Below are 22,103 nucleotides of genomic sequence, written 5' to 3' on the forward strand. Positions count from 1 at the left end.
ATACCTGATTGCACCAAGAAGAATAAGAAAGAACCTTTCTTTCCTTGATTGCATGCTCCTGCCGAAAGAAGTAACCACTTGGTTGAAACCTATTACTGAACCAACTTGATTTGAGATATTTCCCTTCCAAAATAAGAGCAACAGAATTTTTTCCTCTTCCAAAAACCTCATCTATTCTCTTTTCCTTGTTGAATTATGAAAATTAGGATTTTTAATCCTAATGCAACTAGGATTCTGGGCACAATCCTCCTTGCATAACTACCTAATCCATTAAAAGGATCCTCATGCTGACTAAATATAGCAACTAATGCCTAAATATGAGTGTGCTCCCATATAAATATCAGAAATAGCAATTTTTCCCTTTCTATTCGTTTCTCCTTATTCACTCTTTCTTGAATTAGGAGAATTAAGACTTAATCCTAGTGCAATTATGATTGTGGGAACTACCATCATTGCATTCACTACCTGATTCAATAGGAGCACTTGATTACCAATCCTCAAGTTGACCATATATAGAAACAAATTCCTAAATATGAGTATACTTCTGTGCAAATAACAGAAATAACATTCTATATTCTCTTTTCCTTGTTGAATTAGGAGAATTAGATCTTTAATCCTAGAGCAATTAAGATTGTAGGAACTTTCCTCTTCGCATCACTACCTGATCCATTGAGAAGGGTTTAGGATCCTCAAGTTGACCAAACATGGGAACAAATGCCTATGCTCCTGTACAATAAATAACAGAAAAGCAGAGCTTTCTGAACCATAAGAATATATGAATATGTGATTGACAACTTTACAGATTCATGCTGACTACAAAAATGCTATGTATTCCATAAAAATGTAGAAATTTCTTAGTGCACAACTTACTATTATAGAACACCAAGTTCGTATATGTCAAAGTTTACTTCTACGAGCATACGATCAACATGAAAGCATACTTGAGATGGTACATCACCAGGCTGATAAGTATGTGCTTTAAATTAGATAAGCTAAGAGTTCCTTACTTTAATAGAAATTCCCGCCAAGAAGGCTCCAAATAAAAGCAATAGTTTAGATCCAAATCTTTAAGCGTTGTATTCTCATCGATTTCAACATTCTCGGATGAGCGGCCAAGGGAGGAACCTTTCAAATCAAATCTTCGATGAATCCTCAATTCTGTGCAGAACATGTTGCCCATTACCACAAATCGAAACTGCAAATTCAGAAACGGTTTGCAAAGAATCAACTTTTTTCTGTACCAAATACATCCCTGAAGAGTAAGATTTAATATAGTATAACATTTTAATAAAAAAAAAACCTGCATGACTTGTTTCTCCTTCTCTCTTTTGGCTTTGCAAGTGGTAACACTTTTCTGGTTACTTTCAGGCTTTTTTTTTTTTTTTTTTTTTTTGGGGGGGTGGGGGGGTGCGGTTTAGGTTGGGTATGGAGCTAGTATTCTAATTTCTGACTGGCACTGTCATCATCCATCACAGTTGTCGATGGCTAAAAGTATGGCATAAACACCTCAGGCTTCCTCCTTTATTGACCCCACAAACTGTGCCTAATATTATATGGATTGAGGTGCACCATTCCACCCCACATTTTGGGTGGACAAAAAATAATTTGAATCTAAAGATTTTAATATGTTAATTTTAGTCTAATAATTCTCAGCAACAATAATTTCCATAAGAAAAAAATTTACAAGAGAGCTTCAATTATGCTTCTTTTTCTATCACATGATCTTCTACATGTGGGGATGGTTTTCAAGAGTTTTAAAATGGGAAGGTGATATTAGAGGTCAAGAAATTAAATGCAATGTCCGAAAAAGGCCCCATGATATCATACTCTCCTAATCACAAGCTTCAGCCCTGTAGTTGCGACAGGTGATGTAGATGCTATCCTAGGCTGATTTGAGCCTAGGTTTATGATTAACTAAGGCACCGTTTGATAACATTTCTACTGTTTCTGTGTCTAGAAACAGCAGAAACGGCTTTTCACATTTCTGGAAACAAAAATGGATTTTTTTTTTTTTTTGTTTGATAAACTTGTTTCTCGAAATGTTTTTTGCATACATAATGCCACTAAGAAACCCAATAGCATCATCGATGCCCAAAAGGGAGAGAGGTTTCGGTTGCCTTTTTTTATGTTTAAATAGTTGAGAGATTTATCGGGCACAACAACCACTTTTTTTTCTCTCAAATTCGTTTCTAGAAACGACAAAACAAGGCTGACTTGTTTTGTCAAAGTCGTTTCTAGAATTGTAAATAGGCATAAATTTTGATTTATGTTTCTAAAAACAGGTGAAACGGAACAACTTTATCAAACACTTTTTAGGTTGTTTCTCCATTTCTGGGAACAAGAAAACGCAGAAACGGAGCGTTGTCAAACGGTGCCTAAATTTCTCTCTATTCAGCCCCTAATTTTCAGATTTGTTTAATTACATCTACTATTAAGATCTGAACATAATTCCTAAGTTTGGTTTGGAGTTTGTGAACTGTTTGGGACTGTTTACCTTGGTAGATAGTCTTACATTAACAAGTAGTGATGAGGATGAAATCTCTAAGAATAAAGGCTTTAATGGCAAGCGAGTTTGAGATTAAAGATTTGGGATCTCTCCGGTATTTCCTTGGACTTGAAGTTGCCCGATCCAACAGAGGTATCTTTATCTCCCAAAGGAAGTATGTCCTAGATCTTCTCAGTGAGACGCGTATGCCTGGATGTAAGCCAGCCGACTCTCCTATTAAAGTCAATCATCGTCTCAGCAACAGGATTAGTGATCCAGTAAATGGAGAGAGTTATCAGAAATTGGTTGGGAGGACGTTACTATACATTTCTCATACCGGCTAGACATTGCATAACACAATAGGGATTGTCAGTCAATTCTTGCATGATCCACAAACTACCCACCTTGAGGCAGTGTATAGAATTCTGAGATACTTAGAATTGGTCTCTGGGAAAGGCCTTTTATTCTCAAACAATGGAAACCTCAAGCTAGAAGCTTTTATTAAGATCTGAACATAATTCCTAAGTTTGGTTTGGAGTTTGTGAACTGTTTGGGACTGTTTACCTTGGTAGATAGTCTTACATTAACAAGTAGTGATGAGGATGAAATCTCTAAGAATAAAGGCTTTAATGGCAAGCGAGTTTGAGATTAAAGATTTGGGATCTCTCCGGTATTTCCTTGGACTTGAAGTTGCCCGATCCAACAGAGGTATCTTTATCTCCCAAAGGAAGTATGTCCTAGATCTTCTCAGTGAGACGCGTATGCCTGGATGTAAGCCAGCCGACTCTCCTATTAAAGTCAATCATCGTCTCAGCAACAGGATTAGTGATCCAGTAAATGGAGAGAGTTATCAGAAATTGGTTGGGAGGACGTTACTATACATTTCTCATACCGGCTAGACATTGCATAACACAATAGGGATTGTCAGTCAATTCTTGCATGATCCACAAACTACCCACCTTGAGGCAGTGTATAGAATTCTGAGATACTTAGAATTGGTCTCTGGGAAAGGCCTTTTATTCTCAAACAATGGAAACCTCAAGCTAGAAGCTTTTATTGATGCCGACTGGACCGGTTCCATTGATGATCAAAGTTCTACCTCAAGATATTGCACATCTTGGAGAGAACCTAGTCACCTAGAGGAGCAAAAAGTAGTTCATGGTGTCTCGATCAAGTGCAGAAGCTGAATATCGTGCAATGGCACAGGGAGTCTGTGAGTTTGTATGGTTCAAGGTGTCACTCAATGATTTAGGGGTAACGGTTGCAAAGCCAATGAGACTCTACTATGATAACAAGGCCACAATCAGCATTGCTCACAATTCGGTCCAGCATGACAAGACCAAACCCATTGAGATTGACTGACTACGAGATCGCCCTTTCATTCTAGGGTGACGGAGGGATCGTACCATTCAAGCCTTTTTTTTATGCTTTTCCGGAGGTCAGGAGAAAGCTGCAATCAATAGGTCGAAGCGCGAGCAAGGCACTAGTTGCATACCTTTTGTCACCATACAATATCAATATGTGTTAACAAAAGGTTTAAATTGCAAAATGTTTTATCCTATTGTATGCAAGTTGGGCATGAGAGACATATATGCACCAACTTGAGGGGGTATTCATGTGTGTCCAGGTTCAATGTATCACATGTTAACGTATGTGTCCAAGTTCTATATATCACATGTATCACATGTGTGTATGTTAGGATAAGGATGACTCATCCTCACCTAACATACCTTATTTGTATTATTTCTCATATATAAATAAAGTGGGCCTCTATCAGTCAAAGCCAAATCATTCTCTCAATTCTTCTTCTCAATTGTGATCCAAGCCTTCATTATCCAATTTGACCATTCATTAATCCATACTATCCATATAACACTAAAACCTTATCATCCAGAAAGCCTTTCCACCACCACTTCCTAGCAATGCAAGCCCTAGATCTTGAAAGCCCTAAGCTATCCTACATAGTTTGGAAGTATGAAATCTAAGCACAACAAAAAAGAGACATCCTATGTTATAATTATCTTATTAAGTATTGAGAATCTATACAAAAAATTTCAATGCTCCAGTTACCACACTTTTGCCAACGATAAAAAATCAAGGTTATCAAGGCGTAAAGTGACCCAAGACGATGGAGGATGGTAAAAAATCAAGGGGACACCAACAAGGCAATGCCAAGGCCACCAACCAGTTCAGGCTGAGCCGCCTAGACGCCTAGGTAACTCCTTGATAACTATGTTAAAAATATCGGTGAAAAATGAACACTTCCTTATACTCTGAAGAATGTTATAGCTCCAGTCATTATAAATGGATTGGTGTTTAACAACTTAATGTTGTAACCATATGACCCATCTCAAACTAATCATAACCAAAAATTTTTAAGGGAATTGCTTTTTTCATCTTCAATGGTTGTAATTTTAAGAGCCACTTTAAGAGTTTCTTTCAGTGGTTAACTTTGCACCACTTTTCTATTCCATTTTTCGGTGATTTCCTATTCTTGTTATATGCATCACATAATTTCTTTGTTCTGGCTGACATAGAAGAATGATAAAATTGATTAACCATGTCCTAGTTTTTAACGCAATAGGGAAACTCTTCCATGTGCAGCAGGGAAGAATTTTTTTCCAGTTGTATCAGTTACCTTTTGACCGCTTGAAGGCTTAATCCTGTGAAGACCAAAAAATTTGGTGATGAGGGTATTATCATGTCTATGAACATGCTGGTGATAGTCTGGAAGCATCCGTAGAAGAACCTACAAATTCAGAATCCCAGTCAGCATGATAATCATTGATGTTCAAACAGTAGTTAGTATGTCATGTTTAGATGCTAATGATTAAAACCAGGGTGGATCATGTATATGCAAAGAAGATTTCATAGGCTTGGCAGGCAGACTGAAAAGTAAGAAAAGTGTTGGAATGGTAGTTTGTAAATGTATACTGGGAATTTTATGTATGAGTGTATTATGGAGGAAATATGGAGGAATATACTTGTAAGTAAGGGCATATTGGGAATCTCAGGTTTTAAGTTTTTAAGTTACTAATAATAATATGGAGAAGAGATCGTAGAGATCTTTTCCTCCAGTTCTGCCGCTACTCTACTTCTTCTTCCTCTCTTTCATTTCATGTGACCTGCTGTCTGCTATTATCCAGAACAAGCAGGAATTCCAACTTGGAATTAGAGAGAACAGGCTGGTTTGAGAGTCAACCTAGAGTGATCTTCTTCTTCCAAGCTTTGGAACCCTATAATATTAAAGGATTCCAAAGGCATCAATAACATGCAAGAATCCAATCTAAAGTCCAAGAACTTCAACCCAAAGGGCAGAGAATGGAGTTTGAAACTGGAGGGATTCAAATTGATGGATTTTTTGGGATAAATGGTGCTACCGCCAGGTCTGATAGTATCCCCTCTTCTCTTTCTCTGATCAGAGGCAATGTTCAAGGTTTTGCCGAAATTTCGTGAAACATTTTGATTTTGCAAGATGTTGAAAAGAAACTCCATGTGATATGTAAAAAGTGCAAGGTTTCGGACGAAATTTCACTTTTCAGCGAAGTTTCGATCGAAATTTCAACAATACGTGTGGTTTCAGTATCGTTTTGACCGAACCGATACAAAACTTTAATATAAATTTATAGTTTTGAACAAAATGGATCAAAATTTCAACCCATTTTTCTGGTTTCGCTGATTTTGACTCTAGGTTTGTGGAAACTTTATTTTTTGTGATTTTTGGCCAAATCACTCTTATAAGAGCATGGAACAAATTGTTGAGCAGTAGTTGGAGCATAACTTGCTTTGACAAGAACAACATTCTGCTAGTGGTTTTGATCCTGCCAAGAACTCAATGTGGTACTAGGAATCTAGGATGGGCAAAAGGATGATTTTCTTGAATTCTTTACTCTCATATCTTTTTCTCTTTGTATTGGACCATGTATATGTTGGAACGTATGTAATAGGGGTACTTTAGGAACTGTGTTTATGTTAAGTTATCCTAATTTGTATTGCCTTTTATTTCTCTTTCACCTCCCTTAGGGAAGAATATGTAATTCCCTTAAGTATTAATAGAAACTAATATATGTGAGATGAGCAAAGAGCTCACTCACGATTCTGCCCTCATCTTTCTCTTTCTCCTCTCATAATCTCTCCTCCTCTCTTCCTCTCTTCTCTCTTTCTCCCACACCTCTAATCTTAATCTTCTCAACTTCCAACTGTGTGATTGAAAATTATGAAATGGTTTATAATTTTATGCTTATTCATTCCTAATCCATAGTTTAATTGTTTTAATTGAATTGTGTGTCCTACAACTAAACATTGTGTGGTTAGAGAATGTATACAGTAACGTACAACATATATTACTAATTTAGGGTCTGAAGTCAAACTACCATTTTGGGTGTTACAATCTAAGGCTTCCACTATGTTTAGAGTGCCTAAAATACGGTTCCATAGAAATTTCAGAACCTAATTTGGCCATTTGGCACTCGAAACCATCCACTGAAACCTTTCAGGTTATGACCAAAACTTCATAGTTCTACAAAATATTTCAATTTCGAGCCTGGTTTTGACCAAGCTCGAAACCAAAACCTGGAACCTTGATCTAAGGCATGTAGGAGATGAAACCAGGACCCTATGTGTCGCCCAAAGGTCCCCTATCGACTATGTATGAGCATGATTCGATGGAAGTTGCAGCTTTTGTCCACAACTCAAAACTGTGAAAGGGTTGTTACAGCCCAATTCTATAGGAAAAAAAAAACACTATGAACTGTTGTAACTTGTAAGCTCTCTTCTTTGGCTTATATTTAGTTTCTAAATGGTGGAATATGTTAGTGGAAGTCTGTAAAATGCATAGTTGTCAAGGCGCCGCCTAGGTGTCTAGGCGGTTTTCTTGGAATCTATGCAATTGTTGCCTAATTGCAAGGCGCCTTGAAATGGTATCGAACTAGGTTTGGCACTTATATATGCCAAATATCGTTTAAGTAAATGATTTTATAATTGTTATTTCATTTACTTAAGATATTATTCATAAATAAATAAACACCCCCTAGGCAAACAAAGGTGGTTGAGGGAGGTCAAAAACTAAGGCAATACCGACAAGTCACCTAGGAGACCAAGGCACCCATCCAAGCAAAGCTGCCTGGATGCCGCCTTGACAACTATGATCGAACGTACTCTTCAAAGAATAAAATGAATTAATTCAAAATATTCCATGCACTGTATTTTTCCATCACCAAATTTTACCATGGAATCTACATTATCACGATAAAAAGAACAGTTATATAAGAACTCATATAGCACACTCCACTCTTTTAAAACCTCCATAAACAAAACCTGGAAGCAAAAGCTGAAAAAAGAAACCTAAAATTTGAGAGTAAAAACAGAACACATCATAACAAAGAAAGAGGGTCACTTGATTGTCATTGCATTCATAGTTCCTTCTCAGTCTCCTCCCGAAGTTGGCACCTCCAAAGACAACTTTTATGGGTGCACATTATGGCACCCTGGAGCAATAAGCAGAAGATATTTCTCAATTGCACTCACGTAGACCTACTTTCATATTTGGGTCCCACGGGATTTTAGTGATTCTCTCAGAACAGATTTTCAGTCACTCTCTATCTTCCTCCCAGAAAAATCACACGTCGGGACTTAATTCTCTCAAGGGGAAGGAGATTGGATAGTCACTTGGTTTTTCTGAGGGCTTTGTCCCTAGAGGCCTCCATATCTTACAAGAGAAACTCACTACCATGCTACTTCCCAAACATCACATGCCAATGGAAGCAGTAATCTCCATCACCCTTTAGCTGATGTACTTTCTAAAAAGGGACAGGCAAGTCCCTGTTTTGTTATCAGGAGCAACTTCCCATTGTGGTCGTTTTTGTTGACAAATGACTTTTTACTCTCCTTTTGGGACAGCTGAACATGCTCTCTGGAGTCTGTAACAAGTTGTTGCTTCCCTGAATATCTGGTGCCAATGGATGCAGTTGTCTTCTTAGTGTTATCCAATCTATGTATATGCTGAAGAGAAAACGGCTAGACCTAGGTCTAGCCATTACCTTGTAATTGTTTTCCCCAGTTATGTGGCTGTTCACTCTCTTGGGAGATGAATCATTATTCCTTGCAATTGTTTTCAAAAGCAGGCTGTGTTACTTCTGCTCCACAGTCATTGCAATGCCATTTGAAAATGGCCTAAACACAACATGACCACTACATGAAAATTCAAGAGGTAAACCCAACTCACCCTTTGACCACTACACATCCTCACTTTGAACACCCAAAGACAGCTTTTGGTGCACATTAGGCTCACCTCTTAGAAAATACATTACAAAGAAACCACCATCACAATTCACAAACTATATGAAATCCAGAGGACCTAATCTTATGCCTCCCACCTTGACTCAAGATGAAAAAAATTTTATAATGTGAAAAGAAAGTTAGGAAGTTCTTGAATTCCCAACATTCTGTTTGAAAAGGCAACAAGTAGTTAACAGAAAGTAAGAAATCATGTAAATAAATGCAAAGAGATACTTGACCTAATGTAACCAGAGCAAGAAAAAGCACATAAATTCCCATCAGGTTCAAACATCAAATTGCAATTGTATAATATACAGTTCGGAAGATACACACCTTCACCTCAGATTTTCGAAGGGTCTTAATCATAAACCGGTCATCCTGAGACAGGAAAAATACACTACCACTCTTCCCAGGAGACGAGAGCTCTCTAAGAGCATCATTACCACAAATGGACATCATATAGTCTGCAGCATCAATCTTAAACATCTCCCTTAAGTTTCTGCCAAGAGTGCATATAAATCGACTGTGAGGAGATATATAATAGGCATAACAACCATGATGTCATAGATTAAGTCTGGAAACAATGACCTTTCTGATGCAAGAAACCAAATTTTGGTAAGATGGCATAAACTTTGATGTGAACAGGTTTGATTCATTAAACAGCTCAAGATTTACAAATAAAAATTGAAAACAAAAAAAAAAAAAAGGCATTTGAAGAATAGACCCTCAGAAAATTAACAGAAGCAAATATTTGCAAGGGTTATTGTTTAACTGTATACCCTTCACATATAGAAAAACTATGTCTCTCATAAAGTAGCAAGACAATCTACCGGAAAAAAAAAAAAGTAGCAAGACTAGATAAATAGAACCAATAACTGATTTTGTTAAGAACAACCAAAGTAGGATAAGTAATTGCATTAAATGAAATTAAGTCTGATACCTCAGCCTTTCACACATTTTTCACAGAATGGATATGAACTACTAACCTAAAAACCATTGGACAGTAGTCCTTCCACTTAAAATCTTCTGATTGGTGAGGGGGTGTCAATTGTGACCCTTCTCTGGGGAAATTCATCCAAAAGCTTGCTCGGGGACCAAAGTCTGATGTCCGAACATCTCGTCTTTGTATTGGTGTTATTTTCCCAACAGTGTACCTGACCATATACTAATACTGTTCAGTTTAAATTTATCAAGGAAAACAATGCAATGAAATAAGGACTCACATTTAAGTGTGTAACTTTTTTTTATGCAATCTCTACAATAAATATACAAAAGAGAAAAATGATATCATGATGTAGCCTAAAAAGGACCAGCAAAATAATCGTTTGGGAGAACCAGATAACTGATCTCTTTCAGTGAGTTAAATGAACAAAACAAGTTTGCAAAGGTGGCGAAGGACATGGTTCGAAACTTCAGTTGAAATGACCAAGTTTTGCGAAATATTTTGGGTTCGACAAAAGTCAAAAAGAAACCCCTGTCGACTCACTAGGTATGCATAATATCAACCGAAATTTTGGTTCCAACTCAGTTTTGGTGTCATTTCAACTGTAACAATACAACAACAACATCCAAAACCTTATCCCAACTTAATGGGTCGGCTATATGGAGATTCCAAGCAAAGACGAGCGCGAGGATCCATGCAAAAAGATTGACGGTTTATGGCTAATTATAATAAGTGATGGTTGTCAACCTGACACACCACTACAAATCAGCCACAGGCTTATAACAACAGACTATAATAAAGTACCGGCTATCTACTTAACGTACCGTATAGATCAGTCAAGTCAAAGCGTCCTACATGCATTACGTCCACCACCAAGACAATCCATCACTCAATCTACTTTTATAAAAGGAGAAATGAGATAACGAGTTCTTGACAGCCCCGCTAAGCACGAAAGAAACAACTCGAACACACAACTCTACATTGAAAACTATGTAATCAACACACAACCCCGCATTGAAAACTAGATACACAACACACAACTCCGCATGCCCCTGACTGTCCCTATTAATCATTACTCCAATCCCGAAGGCCAATGCAATAGGACCAAAATCCTATGAACCGTAACAATATAACAGTGCATATAAACTATTGTTTGGAGTTTTGAGACTTCTCAAAACTCCATGTAGTATTGACTACACTTGCACTTGACTACTTGTAACGCTTGTACACTTGTACTTGTAATACTTTGACACTGTGTACTATTAAATGGTTTTTCTTCCTTCCCAATGCATATTTTAGTTGTTTCTGTAAATAAAAAAGGGAAAAAGAAGAAGAGAAGAGAGGAGAAGAGCAAGAGATGTTTTTGTAACTCTAAGAGTCACAACTATGTTGTTGAGACTTCCCACTTCATTCAATATATATAATATTGACAAAACCGTAACAGGGGCATAAAGGACATAACGTAAAAAAGGAAAACATAAAGTTATTATTCACGAGTTATCGTTCACGTGAACACTTCAACATTGTTCACAAGAACAGTGCCCTTTAATCAATAACTCCTAACACTCCCCCACAAGCTGGGGTATACATATAGCAAAAGAAAGCTCCAACTTGGACCAACAAGAACTCCAACGAGCATAGAGAAAACTCCAATCAACCATCATAAAGCCAGCAGCAGTATCAGCTCAAACACATCAAACATCAGTAGATAAAGAAACGTAGTGTCGAATAAACCAAGCAGAATCATCAACAACAAACAACAACAATATCAAAAGCCCTTTTCCAAAGAAGGTACTCCAACAAAAGTGTAGCATCCAACAACTACATCAAAAGACATTCCCAAAGAAGGCACTACAACAAAATTGTAGCATCCAACAGCTACATCAAAAGAACTTCACAAAGAAGGCACTCTAACAAAACTATAGCACCCAATAGCAACATAAAAAGGCCTTCCCAAAGAAGGCACCGCAACAAAACTGTAACACCCAATAGCTACATCAAAAACACTCATGAGCCTCAAACAGAGGTCTCCCTAAACCAAATAGCACATCAGGTTGTTGAGGACCAAACAGCATCAAGTTGTTGAATATACCAAACAAGATCAAGTCATTGAATATAACCATCTTCAAAAGATAAAACTGTTGTTGAGAACACACACGAGAGATACTTAACAATAAATCAATCTTCAACGAAAATAACCTTCAGTAGGCAATAACTCCAACCACTAATGATAAATCTCAAACTGATAATAATCTCCAATTAAGCAAATAATAACTCCAACTTCAATCGAGTAAATAATAAATCCAAACTCCCTCTCACGTGTAGCATTACACGTGGACAAATAAGCAGCATCCCAAAAGGAATCCTTTAACAAAGATCAACCAACTTCTCAAAACCCTACAATATCTATTTCGTCAAAACCCTAACAAAAATCGATTTCTCCACAAATGCCTGAACTTCCTTCAATCTTCACTCCATAAATCAGAAATCACCATAAATGAGACCTAGTTCAAAAGGTTGGTCATGAACTAGTCTCAAAAAGCAACCAAGTAACGGCATAGGGTTTGTGCCCCTTCAAAAAGAAACCCTAAAGAGACTGCAAACCAGAACCTTGATGATGATTGGAATGGGAAATATGGAAAATATGGAAGTGTCTCAAAAAACTTCCTAAAAAATTGATCTCAAAAACTTCTCCTAAAAAATCGATAAAAAAAAAAAACCTTCAATCCCAACAACATCGATCTCAAGAATCTTCTCCCAAAAAATTGATCCCAAAAAACGAGAATCGAATTGATTAACAAATCATTTTTTGTCCAAAACCTGACAAAAATCAATGTCTTCACTAGCTTGATCTTCCTTCAATCTTCAGAGGAAATCGATCCAAAATCCTGATAAAAAGAATTGATCCAACACAAATCAATCCAAACAGTAGTCCTTCCAACAAAAATCGATCCCCAAAAAGTATGAATCCCAAGAAAATTGATTCCAAGAATAGATTGATCACCTCCAAAATTTTGAATCAACCACCAGTAACAATCAAACCAAAGGAAAAAGTGTTTGTTTGCATGCAGCAGTAATGAAACATCAAGTATGATTTACATCAAATCTTTAGGAAACCCTAATTCTTCTTCTTTTCTATGAACTAGGGTTTCACCATAAACAATAGAAACTTGAAACGACTCTACACGGATAGACAATAAATTCTGGCACCGTGAAGTCATAGATTGAGCTACGGTGTGTAAAATATAAAAAAATAAAATAAAATAATAAAAAATGAAGGTCAACCAACTAGTATTTATTCTATTTTTTGTATTTGAAAAAAAAAAGGAAGAAGTGATATACCCAAGGACTAAAGTATCGGTATCGGTTTCCGTATCGATCGGCTAAATTTAAGATATGTATCGGACGGTATCATATTGTATCAAAGATACACTAAGATATGCTAAAAATCAAGGATTAAAGTATCGGAATCGGTCACTGTATCGATTGGCTAAATTCAAGATACGTATCGGTATTGGAGATACTTTAAACCATGGATATACCTCCAACTTCGAATAATGCACAAACTTCCATCAACACAGCAAATGATCTCTTCTAATGCGTACCTCTACTACCCAAGTACTTGTCCCACGCTCGTACAAATTTGGTTTGGCAAAAAATACGAAGGTAAGACAACAATCTAGCAGTCCTCATCCTAAATATCTTTATAGGCACTTGACAGGATCTCTCTCAACCTCTAAACATCCTCTGTCTTCCTCTCTTCCCAATGGTCCAAATACAAACCAAAAAAATATACCTAATGTAGGTTGGGCACTTGGGCTACTTGAACCAACAGCTGGTTCAACCGAGTCATTGGCCTGATTAGTCCAGCCAGCCAAGCCCAATTGAGCCAGCCTTTGACAGCTTCTAGAAGAGGAAGACCACAAGTCCTTCCTATCGAATATCAATTTCAGTTATGAGCTGTATTTTTGTCTCTTTGTGAGGCTTAGGCAGCAAGCAAGAGGATGGATAGATTCTGCAGCAATCTAGAATTTATTTGTTTCCTTTTTATGTGTTTTCCTTAGTAAACAAGTAGTTAGCTTTAATTATTCATCCTGCAGTCTCTTTTTGTCTTTCTTCTTGGCCAAGGAAGACAGTTTCCTTTCTGTAATTTTCCTATTTGGAGACAGATCCCACAACTATAAATTGGCCATTGATTGTAAGGCTTTCTACAGTTGAATTAATGAAATTTGAGAACTCTTGCTTGCCGATTTGGTCTTAGAAAGACTTGTTTCAACAGCTAAGATAGTTGTGGGTGAGAGACCAAGGGCTAAGACAGCCTATATCCCACCCACACATATCCCATAGATTTTTCTCTCTTCTGTTTTTCCTTTGTTTTTGAGTGAAAACCTGTTGTCTGAGATCTATTGGAGCTGTTCTAAAATCCATCAACATCATTTTCTGGTTGATTGAAGACCTGAAGACACATCATCCTGTGATAGCCAACAAGACAGATTTTCTGGGCATGGATTGATCACTAAGATCTTCCTAATCCCTGATCAGTTGCTGCCACCCTTTTAAGGGTTTTTTGGGCCTCCCAAGAATGCCACTCGACCAAGAAATCAAGGCCTGTGCTGAGAGTTATTAAAAATATCCATAGAAACCCTAATTCAGCCCTAATTTTCAAATAGGGTTGCATCTCCTCTGCCTGGTGACAGATCAAGCTGCCGCTTTGGGGTTTTATTGGACTCTATATAAGCTTTTCACTCTACCAGAAGATCAGAACATTCTGTGCTTGGAATTGTGGATCACCGATTTTCTATTTTTATCCTAATTTCCAGAATTCTGTGCCTGTAAATCTGTCCTGACTTCAGGGTATTAGTTAGGTCTGATCCAACAATTTCCAGAATATTGTGGGCATATTAAATCAGTATTATCACTGTTCACTTGAGCATAATTGTATTAAACCCTGCTGTTGGGTCCCTCCTGTTCTGGCCGACAGCCTTAGTGGCTGTGTTGACCTTTTTTTTCTTTTTTTGGTTAATGAAAATATATAATAACAAGGGAAGAACAAAAAGGGGGGAATATACAAGGCTAAATAGGCCGAGAGCAAGGAGAAACAACCCTAGAGGGGAAGGGGGGAATCAAGATAGGCAGAGACAATCCCCAAGAGACAACAATAAGCCTGTACCTTGGGGATCAAATGATCAATAACCGAGTTGTGAGGGGTGGAGTTGAGTTTGGAGGAGACGTCAAAGTAGATGGCATTCCTATCTTATCAAAGGATCCATAATTGAAAGTCCATCTACGAAGATTGCGCTCCATCCAGATGTGATTGATGGTAGCGGCAAAGGCAAGCTTCCCAACAATATCACAGATAGATCTACTAGCACAAGTCAAATCAATCCAAATCCATTCTCTCTGAAGAGGGGAGGGGTCTTCTCCTAACAAGCCAAAATTTGGCAAGAACACGCTTCCAAATGGAGGTAGAGAAAGGGCACTTGAAGAATAAGTGATTACTATCCTCCAATCCATCCCATAAATGGCAACAAGAAGCGAAAATAAGCAAATGGCAATGGATGAGGAAAGATTGGGTAGAAGGAAATTGGAGAGGGCTCTCCAGGTTGTGAGACTGTGACGGGGGATGTGGGATTTAAACCAAACTAGTTTATGCCAGGGAATGAATGGACCGACTGAGTGAACAAGGTTCCAAGCAGAGGAAGAGGTAAAAAGACCCAAAGAGGAAGGGGACCAATTGATTCTATCCACTCTGCCCAAGTGAGGGAGGGGAAGGGACTGCCATACGGAAGCCAGAATGTCTAGGGGGGACCAAGAACCGCTGGAGAGATAGAGATAGGGGAAGTTCTAGGAAGACCAGAAGAGTAAACTGCTCTAGGACCAACAAGGAGGGCAAGCACACCTACCGGTTGCCAGTTGTCAAGCCAAAAGAGGTGTTTACTCCATTACCAATTTTGATTTTGACGGCAATTAAGGCAAGAGGTCTAGAAATGAGGATCTTGCACCAAACCCAGGAGGAATTGGGGTTGACAGCTACGGTCCAGAGAAAATCTTTACGAAGAAGGGAGGAGTAGACCTAAGAGACCCAGCTATTGGGACGTTTAGAGACCAACTTTCAGATAAACTTGAGAATGCTAGCAGAGTTGACATCCTTGATTCTTCTCAAGCCAAAGCCTCCTTCAGATTTGGGAAGGCAAATGGAGCAGAGGGGTTGAAGGAATTTGGCGAAATCAATACATTTCCACAGGAACATGCAGAAGAGGGATTCAATAGACTTGATGATGGAATTGGGAAGTTGGAAGACTCCCAACCAATAGATGTAGGAAGATTGGGGATAGATCGAATAAGCACCAGACAACCCGCATACGAGAGAAGCTTACCTTTCCACAGTTGAAGTCTTTTGAGGATCTAACTCAAAATAGGGGCACAATGGTGGGCAGTAAGCCTGGAGATGAAGGGGAGGCCAAGGTATCTATGGTCTCAATCGAGCCCTTGAGCTTCTGTGGTTTTGGCAGTCAATTTCCTTTCTTAGGAGGCATGTTTATGTGGGTGGTATTAATGTCAAGTTGGTTACATGTGTACCCAACCCCAGATAAGTACAAATAACTCCAACATAATAAGAACCTAACCAGATTGACTGATTCTTGGCATTTTTAGCCTGCCTGAGCTTCCATGACTCTTAATCAAGTGTTCTCAAATTTTGACTTGTCTCAGGTGACCCTAGTTTCCATGACTCTTGACCAGTTTCCTCAAATTCTGACGACTCGGGTGACTCAAAACCTAGATTCCAACAATGATTGAAACCACTGTCATGGAAAGGTTCAGTGTGGTCAAGGCGTCCAAGCACCTTGGTCACCTTGGTGTCAGCTAGAGTCTAGGCCCCACCAACGCCTTGGGTCACTTAGACACTGTGACAACTATGGGAAAATTATAAATAGATACACTTCCAAACATTGTTCACATGTGTTCAAAAGAAATAGGTTGGCACAAAAACAAGCCCGAAGTTCCATTTTTTTTTTTTTAATCAATAAAAAAAAAATTTGCACAGCTCCTCTTCAATCTATCTTCATAAAATGTCTCTTAAGACTTGTGTAGATACATCAAATCACTGATGTCTTCGGATAGATGGGCTATAGCCCTCCAGGAATTCTCACACCAAGATGATGTCAGGGTTCAGTTTCTCATACATTTTTTATGCATCAAATGTACTTAAATACATGTACATTGCTTAACATATATAGCATTCTTATACGGCTTGATACTTTACAATGAATATAAGATTTCAGTTAGCTCATCCAAGCAGAAGAAAACAAAGTGGAATTCAAGTACATAATATAAGAACTGTAAAAGGTCAATGAAGGGATATACCTGATTCCAAGCTGCAAGTTGAGCATTAAGTCATAACTTCTATGACCCTTGATAATCGCTTCACCAGGTTTTTTCACCTCCTTCGCAAGTTTCTTCTGCCGCCTTCTTGCTCTTTTGGATGATGACAAAAAACTATTGTTAACTACAACTTCACTAATCAGAACACCTTGCATATATTCTCGTTCCAGTATTGGAGGATTTGTGTAGGTCTCCTTTTCGTCACCTTCTAAACCAGATTCTCCTGAACTCAATGACAAATCATGTCCAATTACTTTTTCAATGGATACCTCAAGACTCCAGCGTCTTTCCAAAGAAACATTCCTAGGTCGAGATTGATCCAAATTTAGTAAGTTGCCTTTGGGAAGCTTATCAGATGAACCTCGATGTGAAACTTGGTTCTCTCCAACTTTAACATCCCCAATATCCACTGAAGAAGCATGACGGATGTGTGAACCATTGTTCTGCTTTCTGAGAACAGGCAACAACCCTCGTTTTCTTAGAGCACTGAGATAAAGCTCTTGCACGGCTGGAATCTTGCTGCCTCTTGGATAAAAAGCTCCTTTGCCATCCTTTAAACCCCTGGTCCAAGTTCCTACATAGCAGCCACCATCATTCCAGGTGTAAACACCAAATCCATGCATCATTCCATCCAACCAGCTTCCTTCGAATGAGTCCCCATTTGTCCATGTAAGAGTTCCTTTTCCAGACATTTTCCCTCCTTTCATGTTGCCCAAGTAAACATTTCCATTAGCCCAGGTATATTTACCAGGCCCTTCAATAACTCCCTGAATCCAGGATCCTTCAAAGACATCTCTACTGGGATAAGTTTGGCACCCCAAACCATGTTTGAGATTCAACCGCCAGCGTCCCTTGTAGACTACATTATCAGGTCCAATATATGTCCCTGTACCTTGAATATAGCCACCATAAAATTCACCCTCATAAACTGCTCCAGAAGGCCATTGGATTTTCCCACTCCCATTCCTCATCCCCCTTCTCCACTCACCCTCATATACACAACCATCTGACCATACATACTTCCCAGAACCTTCTGGCATGTTACCAAGTAATGACCCAGAATATAATTCTCCATTAGGAAGTAACAGCTCACCAACTCTAAATCCAGAAGTTTCACAAGATACATGAGCAGCTTGCCCATTAGCTACTACAACTGGTCGTTCTTCGTCCCTAAATGATATAGCATCAAGAGATCTTGTCCGTTCTGCCCAAGAAAGTTCCCTTCCTGCATTATCAGCAAAGGCCACAGAGCCAGACATGCATAATATCCAAGAGGATTCTGCCCCCTTATGGATGACAGACCTACCAGTTCACATAAGCTGCTGGATAAATTAGGAAACTACAAAAGCATCTTAAACAGAGACTCAAATGATTTCCCAGAGCTGTCTCATTCTTTCATCTGAACAGATAAAACAAGAATCTAGTGAGGAACAGGTAAGTGGTTACGAATTCTGCAATTTTGAAAATCAAACTAATGAAATTCCAATGAAACAAATGAAATTAATGGAATTCCAAGTAAAAACTCAAACAATGAAAATTATATCCAGCATAGAAAACAAGCAAATGAAAAACTTCGGCACCATCAGACTAAACAGTACTTCCTATTTCAATGTATGAAAATATCACCAACCATAATAGATGAAAGGAATTGCTATAAGTACACACCAACATAGAGAAGCCCATCCTAAAGGAAAAGTGATGCCTATTCTAATTTTCCAACTAAAAGAAGCAACACAAAAATTTCAGCATGTCATTGCAAATTGCAGTTCAATATCCACTCAGTTAGTTACTAGTGGAATAAAAGTTCCACATAATGATAAAAAACATATACACAGTTTGTCAGCAAAGTCCAAGCACAAGAAGCAACCAAGGACATCTACGTCATTCTCTTGGGCGAATTGGGCACCGACATCTTACTTGCAAACCACTAAAAAATTCATTGCTACCCACCATAAAGGTTCAGCATCCATTGTGGTTGCTGATTCTCCCTTAATTGAAAATTGTTCTCATGAGTTCTGATGAAATTCGATCTATCTTTCCTCATATTATATATTTTTCTCCTTGTAATCTCTTTCAATGCAACTTCAGGCCTATTCTCTTCTCATTTCTGGAATATGCTGACACAGAGAGGTTGTAGACACTTGGTTTACACTATTTATGAAATGCTTTTTGATGTAGATCAAGCTTGCACAAGGAAAGGGCTGCTGGCCCCATCGAACCTAGTCCAATCTTGGACCAGCCAGCCCATTCCAGCCCCATCGATCAGCAGTGCTTGGTCTCCAAGTTTTGTCATCAAAAGGATCCTCTAGAAGCTTCCCTACTCGGTCCCATCTAACCAGCCTAAAAGGAAAGCTGGAAAACACTGTTCACAAGTTACTGCTCACATGAACAGTAATTCCTGCAGATTTTGTTCAATGAAGATCTAATAGAAGCAGCCTTCCGTCCCTTATTATGGAAGAAAGAAGATTCAAGAAGAGGAGTCAAGCTGTCCATCGAACTACACATATAGCCTAGGATTTAGTTTCTATTTTGATTGTCCAAGTTAGTTTCCTATTTTGTAACTTAGGCTAATTTCCTTTTTAAGTTCAGTTGCTAAGTTACTAAATTACTCCTACTTGTTTAACAAGTTATAAGTAAGTTAGGAAGTTTATTTCCAGCTCTTAGTTTTCTATTTTAGTTTCCATTTTTATTTTAATCATGTAAGCCTATAAAAGAGGCCCATAATTGATTAATGAAAGATGAGAGTGCAAACTTTTGGCTTACAGCTGCTACTGAGAGGTGAGATGCCTAACCCATTGAGAGTTGTGATACCCAAAACCTGAGGGGTGAGATACCCATTCCATATTTCTTCTTCCACCTCTCCCCACCCCTCCATCGATTCTCTTTGTGTTCTTTGTTTTCTTTTCTTATTTCCTATTGTGGTGAGTGACTGAGTGAGTGAGTGTTTTAGAAGACCTACTGAAGCCTAGAAGATCAACTATCAACAAAGATGACAAGAGCAGCCAAACCTGGCCAGATCAACTTCAATCTGTCAGGGTTTTGAGGGTGGATCGACCAAGGCCAGATCTCCACCCCCTGAACCCCATTCAGCCGCCTCTTTTGGGGGTTTATTCCTGATCCTAGGAGGCCCACTCGACCCAAGTTTGGTGACCAACTGAAGCTCCCATCATTTGTTCTTGAAGGCTAACATTATTTACCTAATTGGGAACCTCTTCTCAGATCTCCCAAACCTGAGATCAGGTTACTAAATCCTTTGGAGGGTTCGATCAGCACCACAAGAAGGGCACTCAGACCAGCAGTTGAGCCCCATCAGAGCCTCCTACTGCTAGCCACAGGCTTCTCCAATTCTGCCCAGGTTTGGACTTTTGCTCTCTGTCTGATTTCAGATTTCCCTAAGGATTGGTGAGTTGTTAATTGGAGTTTTGGGATCCTAACTAGGGTTGGGTAGTTCCTACCTAGCCTTACATTTCTTTTTCTCATGAATATCACAAAAGAAAAAAGAGGTGCCATTCACTCCTGTCTTCCTGGTGTCTCAGTTGGTTATGGTTATTTTTTCTTTATTCATTCATCATGCTTCACATCATGAAAACAATCACCACAGAAAAGAAGAAATAAGCAATGCATAAATGAATATGGGCTTTCAATGGTAATTCCAACAAGACTAAGGTTGATGCTGAAATAGTAGAAGATGATAACAATGTTCAGACATTAATAGCATTACCTCCTCTCATTTCATATAAGTGACAGGGTAAAGGATTGGAAAAACTGAATCAGACTACAGCGAACATGTCCAGTAAAGACATCAATGGATAATTATGGGAGATTTGAATCTTCCAAATCAATTGTGTAACAGACCTTTTCTTACTTTAATTTCATTCTTATTTTCATTTCTTCTCTTAAATACATCTTGAGGACTCCACAATCGACCACTTCAAGAAATAGCCAAACTTCAAGGGGGGGCAGAAATTACAAATTTACTTCAGAAATGGAATTACCAAAAAAAAAAAAAAATTCTTTGGGAATCCCATCTAGAATAAGGACACCATGAGCACATAACTATTCTTTCTTTCGACGGTTATACACCTCCCATTGCATCAAATTCAAGTGTAACTTCAATAGATAAAGTAGCGTGAATTCTCCATCCGATTATAAATGGAATATGTTGGCTCTCTAACAACAAAATATATCGCTCTTCCTCTTTCCTTTTGCCTTCTAAATCTACTAACACAAACTACATTGAAGATCCAAGTCTCGAATTCTCAAGCTTCTGAACAATGAAAACAAAAGAAAATCATACACTAAACAAAACCAAAAAAAAAACTTCAATAGTGATAATTGCACCAACAAATTCATTTCCTCGCAAACCAGAACCAAATTCCACAATTAATCCGTACTAAAAACACCAAAAATAAATAAGAAATAAGCATCTTTGTTTCTCTTTCTTTTCTTTTCCTTTGTTTCTTCTTCTTTCATTAAAGGATAATACCTTGAGTGCGTAGCAAGGAAACATGACGAAGAACACGATGAAGAAGAACAGTAACCACGAAGATGATAACAACAGTAGCTCTGCTTGAAGAACTGATTCTCCAGTGGTGGTGGTGGTGGTGGTGGTGGTGGAGGGGGATGTGTTGGTTAAATTACCGGTTGGGTTTGACAAGCACAGGAGGAGGCAAAAAGGCGATGTGAATCGAATCCCAACAGGTAACGCTCATCACAAATACTAACAAGTAGACATTAGTTAATGAGAAAGAGAGATTAAAAAAGGCGTTTTTTAAACTACAAATGGGAATTTCTTCAATTTAAACCCCGCCGATGTGCTTCTCTCTCTACAACCTTTTGTTCATATTTTAATATTTAAGAACCAATAATCTAAAGGGATTAAGAGTTAAACTTAAAAGACAAAAAAAAGAGACTAAAATAAAAGTCTACAATAACCGACCCCTTGTTGCTCACATCTTACAGCGATGGCCGCGTTTGAAATGTCGCCCTTGAGTGGGTTGATGGAGACGCAGTGTC

At 38.3% G+C, this 22,103-nt stretch overlaps 1 protein-coding gene across 3 annotated transcripts in view; it reads right to left on the reverse strand.

Moving 5' to 3' along the window:
* Positions 1 to 21,903, reverse strand: part of LOC122083997 (phosphatidylinositol 4-phosphate 5-kinase 9-like) — a 54,513-nt gene extending 32,610 nt beyond the window's left edge. For 2 of the 3 annotated variants that reach the window (XM_042651986.1, XM_042651980.1), the window contains exons 1-6: positions 21,574 to 21,903; positions 17,070 to 18,486; positions 9,748 to 9,915; positions 9,095 to 9,260; positions 5,124 to 5,234; positions 1,008 to 1,195 (exon numbers count right to left, since the gene is read on the reverse strand). In XM_042651986.1, the coding sequence (XP_042507920.1) occupies positions 1,008 to 1,195; positions 5,124 to 5,234; positions 9,095 to 9,260; positions 9,748 to 9,915; positions 17,070 to 18,346 (1,910 nt within the window). In that variant the 5' untranslated portion in view covers positions 18,347 to 18,486; positions 21,574 to 21,903. The remainder of the gene's footprint in view (positions 1 to 1,007; positions 1,196 to 5,123; positions 5,235 to 9,094; positions 9,261 to 9,747; positions 9,916 to 17,069; positions 18,487 to 21,573) is intronic. The other variant, XM_042651972.1, reaches the window with a different exon arrangement.
* Between the last annotated feature and the right edge of the window lie 200 nt (positions 21,904 to 22,103).

Source organism: Macadamia integrifolia, chromosome 1 (assembly GCF_013358625.1).
Source record: "Macadamia integrifolia cultivar HAES 741 chromosome 1, SCU_Mint_v3, whole genome shotgun sequence".
NCBI lineage: Eukaryota > Viridiplantae > Streptophyta > Magnoliopsida > Proteales > Proteaceae > Macadamia > Macadamia integrifolia.